At 52.4% G+C, this 6,234-nt stretch overlaps 1 protein-coding gene across 8 annotated transcripts; it reads right to left on the bottom strand.

Annotated features, from left to right (window-relative positions):
* Positions 1–242: 242 nt before the first annotated feature.
* Positions 243–5,675, bottom strand: LOC147039073 (uncharacterized). 8 transcript variants are annotated; one of them, XM_085902974.1, is made up of 6 exons: positions 5,536–5,675; positions 5,404–5,469; positions 5,282–5,353; positions 726–5,146; positions 645–686; positions 243–602 (listed from the first exon to the last, which is right to left on the bottom strand). In XM_085902974.1, exons 1-6 carry the CDS (start codon positions 5,588–5,590, stop codon positions 333–335), a joined length of 4,926 nt encoding a protein of 1,641 aa, XP_085759100.1. In that variant the 5' UTR covers positions 5,591–5,675; the 3' UTR covers positions 243–332. The 8 variants fall into 8 exon arrangements, with proteins under 8 accessions (XP_085759100.1, XP_085759101.1, XP_085759097.1 ...); XM_085902975.1 differs by lacking the exon at positions 645–686; XM_085902971.1 differs by having other exon boundaries at positions 243–686.
* Between the last annotated feature and the right edge of the window lie 559 nt (positions 5,676–6,234).

The following is a 6,234-nucleotide window of genomic DNA, read 5'->3' on the forward strand; positions in this document are numbered from 1 at the left end:
ATTAAGTTTGGGTGGGAATTTTCAATTATGCTGAATTTGTAAACCATTCCATAGCTAATTGAAAAGTTTCTCACATCTGGAACAGCTTATGGTTTCAAATTACTGCGTGGACTCTATACAAGTCATAGGATACAATCAGTCCACTTTTAATGCAGAAATTAAAAGCAAGCGTCAAACACATGCTCTTCCACCATTTACCCAAAACTAGAGAACTTTGTCTTATCACAAAAATGAAACAAGTATCATGGGAAGGAATTTATTATGAAGACAAACACTGATACATGAACATTTAAACTCTTACAGGCTGTCAGTCATGGATACTACTGCATACTTTAAACATTAACAGCCACAAAACCATCGGTCGCATCAAGGGTCATTTGGTCATTCTGGAAATCTAACACATCTTCAAACTGAAGGTCACGGCTGAAGGTTTCATTCTGATAGTCACTGCTCAAAATCAGACTTGAGTCATTTTCTTGCTTGCTACTCATGTATTTAGGCTGGTGGCCCTTGGTCATGTTGTAGCTGGCGGCGTCCTCTTCCATGTGGCCCTTGGTCATGTTGTAGCTGGCGGCGTCCTCTTCCATGTGGCCCTTGGTCATGTTGTAGCTGGCGGCATCCTCTTCCATGTGGCCCTTGGTCAGGTTGTAGCTGGCGGCGTCCTCTTCCATGTGGCCCTTGGTCAGGTTGTAGCTGGCGTCTTCTTCTATGTGGCCCTTGGTCAGGTTGGAGCTGGCGTCCTCCTCCATGTGGCCCTTGGTCATGTTGGAGCTGAAGGCGTCCTCTTCCATGTGGCCCTTGGTCATGTTGGAGCTGAAGGCGTCCTCTTCCATGTGGCCCTTGGTCATGTTGGAGCTGAAGGCGTCCTCTTCCAGGTGGCCCTTGGTCATGTTGTAGCTGAAGGCGTCCTCTTCCAGGTGGCCCTTGGTCATGTTGTAGCTGAAGGCGTCCTCTTCCAGGTGGCCCTTGGTCATGTTGTAGCTGAAGGCGTCCTCTTCCAGGTGCCCCTTGGTCATGTTGTAGCTGAAGGCGTCCTCTTCCAGGTGCCTCTTGGTCATGTTGTAGCTGAAGGCGTCCTCCAGGTGGCCATTGGTCATGTTGTAGCTGAAGGCGTCCTCCAGGTGGCCATTGGTCATGATGTAGCTGGCGTCCTCTTCCAAGTGGCCATTGGTCATGTTGGAGCTGGCGTCCTCTTCCATGTGGCCCTTGGTCATGTTGGAGCTGGCGTCTTCTTCCATGTGGCCCTTGGTCATGTTGTAGCTGGCGTCTTCTTCCATGTGGCCCTTGGTCAGGTTGGAGCTGGCATCTTCTTCAATGTGGCCCTTGGTCATGTTGGAGCTGGCGTCTTCCTCCATGTGGCCCTTGGTCATGTTGGAGCTGGCGTCCTCTTCCATGTGGCCCTTGGTCATGTTGGAGCTGGCGTCCTCTTCCAGGTGGCCCTTGGTCATGTTGGAGCTGGCGGCCTCTTCCAGGTGCCTCTTGGTCATGTTGGAGTTGGCGGCGTCTTCCAGGTGCCTCTTGGTCATGTTGTAGCTGAAAGCGTCTTCCAGGTGGCCCTTGGTCATGTTGTAGCTGAAAGCGTCTTCCAGGTGGCCCTTGGTCATGTTGTAGCTGGCGTCCTCTTCCATGTGGCCCTTGGTCATGTTGGAGCTGGCGTCCTCTTCCATGTGGCCCTTGGTCATGTTGGAGCTGGCGTCCTCTTCCATGTGGCCCTTGGTCATGTTGTAGCTGGAGGAGTCTTCCAGGTGCCTCTTGGTCATGTTGTAGCTGAAGGCTTCCTCCTCCATGTGGGCCTTGGTCATGTTGGAGCTGGCATCTTCTGTCATGTGGCCATTGGTCATGTTGGAGCTGGCGTCCTCTGTCATGTGGCCATTGGACATGTAGCTGGCGTCCTCTTCCAGGTGGCCCTTGGTCATGTTGTAGCTGGCGTCCTCTTCCAGGTGGCCCTTGGTCATGTTGTAGCTGGCGTCCTCTTCCAGGTGCCTCTTGGTCATGTTGGAGCTGGCGTCCTCCAGGTGCCTCTTGGTCATGTTGGAGCTGGCGTCCTCCAGGTGCCTCTTGGTCATGTTGGAGCTGGCGTCCTCCAGGTGCCTCTTGGTCATGTTGGAGCTGGCGTCCTCTTCCATTTGGCTCTTGGTCATGTTTGAGCTGGCATCCTCCTGGTGGCCATTGGTCATGTTGGAGCTGGCGTCCTCTTCCATGTGGCCCTTGGTCATGTTGGAGCTGGAGTCTTCTTCCAGGTGCCTCTTGATCATGTTGTAGCTGAAGGAGTCCTCCAGGTGGCCATTGGTCATGTTGTAGCTGGCGTCCTCCTGGTGGCCCTTGGTCATGTTGTAGCTGGCGTCCTCCTGGTGGCCATTGGTCATGTTGTAGCTAGCGTCCTCCTGGTGGCCATTGGTCATGTTGTAGCTAGCGTCCTCCTGGTGGCCATTGGTCATGTTGTAGCTGGCATCCTCTTCCATGTTGGCCTTGGTCATGTTGTAGCTGGCCTCCTCCTCCATTTGGGCCTTGGTCATGTTGGAGCTGGCATCCTCTTCCATGTGGCCATTGGTCATGTTGTAGCTGGCATCCTCTTCCATGTGGCCCTTGGTCATGTTGGAGCTGGCGTCCTCTTCCATGTGGCCCTTGGTCATGTTGGAGCTGGCGTCCTCTTCCATGTGGCCCTTGGTCATGTTGGAGCTGGCGTCCTCTTCCATGTGACCCTTGGTCATGTTGGAGCTGGCGTCCTCTTCCATGTGACCCTTGGTCATGTTGGAGCTGGCGTCCTCTTCCAGGTGCCTCTTGGTCATGTTGTAGCTGAAGGCGTCCTCCAGGTGGCCATTGGTCATGTTGTAGCTGGCATCTTCTGTCATGTTGTAGCTGGCATCCTCCTCCATGTGGCCCTTGGTCATGTTGTAGCTGGCATCCTCCTCCATGTGGCCCTTGGTCATGTTGTAGCTGGCATCCTCCTCCATGTGGCCCTTGGTCATGTTGTAGCTGGCATCCTCCTCCATGTGGCCCTTGGTCATGTTGTAGCTAGCGTCCTCTTCCATGTGGCCCTTGGTCATGTTGGAGCTGGCGTCCTCCTCCATGTGGCCCTTGGTCAGGTTGTAGCTGGCGTCTTCTTCCATGTGGCCCTTGGTCAGGTTGTAGCTGGCATCCTCTTCCATGTGGCCCTTGGTCATGTTGGAGCTGGCGTCCTCTTCCATGTGGCCCTTGGTCATGTTGGACCTGGCGTCCTCTTCCAGGTGGCCCTTGGTCATGTTGTAGCTGAAGGCGTCCTCTTCCAGGTGCCTCTTGGTCATGTTGTAGCTGAAGGCGTCCTCTTCCAGGTGCCTCTTGGTCATGTTGTAGCTGAAGGCGTCCTCTTCCAGGTGCCTCTTGGTCATGTTGTAGCTGAAAGCGTCCTCTTCCATGTGGCCCTTGGTCATGTTGTAGCTGGCGTCCTCTTCCATGTGGCCCTTGGTCATGTTGTAGCTGAAAGCGTCCTCTTCCATGTGGCCCTTGGTCATGTTGTAGCTGGCGTCCTCTTCCATGTGGCCCTTGGTCATGTTGTAGCTGGCGTCCTCTTCCATGTGGCCCTTGGTCATGTTGTAGCTGGCGTCCTCTTCCATGTGGCCCTTGGTCATGTTGGAGCTGGCGTCCTCTTCCATGTGGCCCTTGGTCATGTTGGAGCTGGCGTCCTCTTCCATGTGGCCCTTGGTCATGTTGGAGCTGGCGTCCTCTTCCATGTGGCCCTTGGTCATGATGGAGCTGGCGTCCTCTTCCATGTGGCCCTTGGTCATGTTGGAGCTGGCGTCCTCTTCCATGTGGCCCTTGGTCATGTTGGAGCTGGCGTCCTCTTCCATGTGGCCCTTGGTCATGTTGTAGCTAGCGTCCTCTTCCATGTGGCCCTTGGTCATGTTGTAGCTGGCGTCCTCCTCCATGTGGCCCTTGGTCATGTTGGAGCTGGCGTCCTCTTCCATGTGGCCCATGGTCATGTTGGAGCTGGAGTCCTCTTCCATGTGGCCCTTGGTCATGTTGGAGCCCTCTTCCAGGTGCCTCTTGGTCATGTTGGAGCTGGAGTCTTCTTCCAGGTGCCTCTTGGAGCTGGAGTCTTCTTCCAGGTGCCTCTTGGTCATGTTGTAGCTGAAGGAGTCCTCCAGGTGGCCATTGGTCATGTTGTAGCTGGCGTCCTCTTCCAGGTGCCTCTTGGTCATGTTGTAGCTGGCGTCCTCTTCCAGGTGGCCATTGGTCATGTTGGAGCTGGCGTCCTCTTCCAGGTGGCCCTTGGTCATGTTGGAGCTGGCGTCCTCTTCCATGTGGCCCTTGGTCATGTTGGAGCTGGCGTCCTCTTCCATGTGGCCCTTGGTCACGTTGGAGCTGGCGTCCTCTTCCATGTGGCCCTTGGTCACGTTGGAGCTGGCGTCCTCTTCCATGTGGCCCTTGGTCACGTTGGAGCTGGCGTCCTCTTCCATGTGGCCCATGGTCATGTTGGAGCTGGCGTCCTCTTCCATGTGGCCCATGGTCATGTTGGAGCTGGCGTCCTCTTCCATGTGGCCCATGGTCATGTTGGAGCTGGCGTCCTCTTCCATGTGGCCCTTGGTCATGTTGGAGCTGGAGTCTTCTTCCAGGTGCCTCTTGGTCATGTTGTAGCTGAAGGCGTCCTCCAGGTGGCCATTGGTCATGTTGTAGCTGGCGTCTTCTGTCATGTTGTAGCTGGCGTACTCTTCCAGGTGCCTCTTGGTCATGTTGGAGCTGGCGTCCTCCTGGTGGCCCTTGGTCATGTTGGAGGTGGCGTCCTCTTCCATGTGGCCCTTGGTCATGTTGTAGCTGGCGTCCTCCTCCATGTGGCCCTTGGTCATGTTGTAGCTGGCGTCCTCTTCCATGTGGCCCTTGGTCATGTTGTAGCTGGCGTCCTCTTCCATGTGGCCATTGGTCATGTTGTAGCTGGCGTCCTCCTCCTGGTGGCCCTTGGTCATGTTGGAGCTGGCGTCCTCCTCCATGTGGCCCTTGGTCATGTTGGAGGTGGCGTCCTCCTCCATGTGGCCCTTGGTCATGTTGTAGTGGTCATTATTCTGGCGGCTCATGGTGATGTTGAAGCCCTTTTGGTTGAAGTTCTCATTTTTCAGCTGCTGGCTGTTGCTTACCATGCCACCCATTTTGATTTCTTCAATTGCCTGTTGTCCTGTTGAAAATGAATAATAATGATACACATAAGATGGAGTGAACTAAATGGGTATCAGCATTGCACAGCAGTTTCTATTTGAAATAGATCCAGAGAAATGAGACTAGAAATGTCTTGCCACGCCGACTTTCTTACCATCTTTAGCTTGTTGTCCTGACACAGAATCCAGATAATGAAGCAGTTCAAACAGAGCTTGATCTGTTGAAACTAAAAACACTCATTATCACAAACGTACAAGGCATCATTAAAATGCTCACCTAGTTGAAATTGTTCAAGGCCAGAATTTGATTCATCTTGTTTCAGCCCAGCAGGAAGACAAAGCCCTGCAATCAAACTCATTTCAGCCATCAAAGGAGTCAACATGTGTTCGAAATAAACATTGAACTGACCTGTGTTCATCAAGGTGGCTTGGACCAACACAACCAAGAGCAGCCCAGCAGCCATGCCTCCCTCCAGCCAGCAGTTGTCGAGATGTTGGCGCACTCCAGCTTTTATAGCAGTTGGCAAGTGACTGACCACATCTGGTGCCAATCACCTCTAATTGTGGGCGAGATAGATCGATAGGTTTGCAAGTTCAAACTCCTTACCGGAAGGTGGCGCTAATGCTCCCAGAAGTTGCTTGCCAACCATCATAGAACGCAATCAGAAGAAGTCTTCATTGCGTTTTAGTGATGTGCATTCCAGTTCTTTTAAGTGAAGTGTATCTTTAGAATCAGTTTGTCAAAAGACTCGTTCAAATGAATCGTTAAACGAATCGTCCTCCCCACACACACACACATACACACACTGATCCTTTTTTTAAATATATATAAATGAAATAATCAAAAATCCTGGTCAAAGCTTAAGTGAAAGTGCCACACCCGCCCTCACCCCCACTTTCTGATTGGCTGTTTGATCTGTGATGTCACTTGGAGACTCCATTAGGCACTTAACACTGGTCTGTCCCTCAGAGTACTTTTTCTCCAGGAATTCAATCTTCCTCCCACATTCCTAAATCATGCATGATTGATTTTTTAAAATGTGTTTTATTTAAAGACAAAAGAGTCCATAGGTGTGAATTTATTTTATTTTCCAACACATTTATGTTG

The sequence above is a fragment of the Syngnathus leptorhynchus genome, chromosome 22, assembly GCF_054491065.1.
Source record: "Syngnathus leptorhynchus isolate UIUO chromosome 22, UIUO_Slep, whole genome shotgun sequence".
NCBI lineage: Eukaryota > Metazoa > Chordata > Actinopteri > Syngnathiformes > Syngnathidae > Syngnathus > Syngnathus leptorhynchus.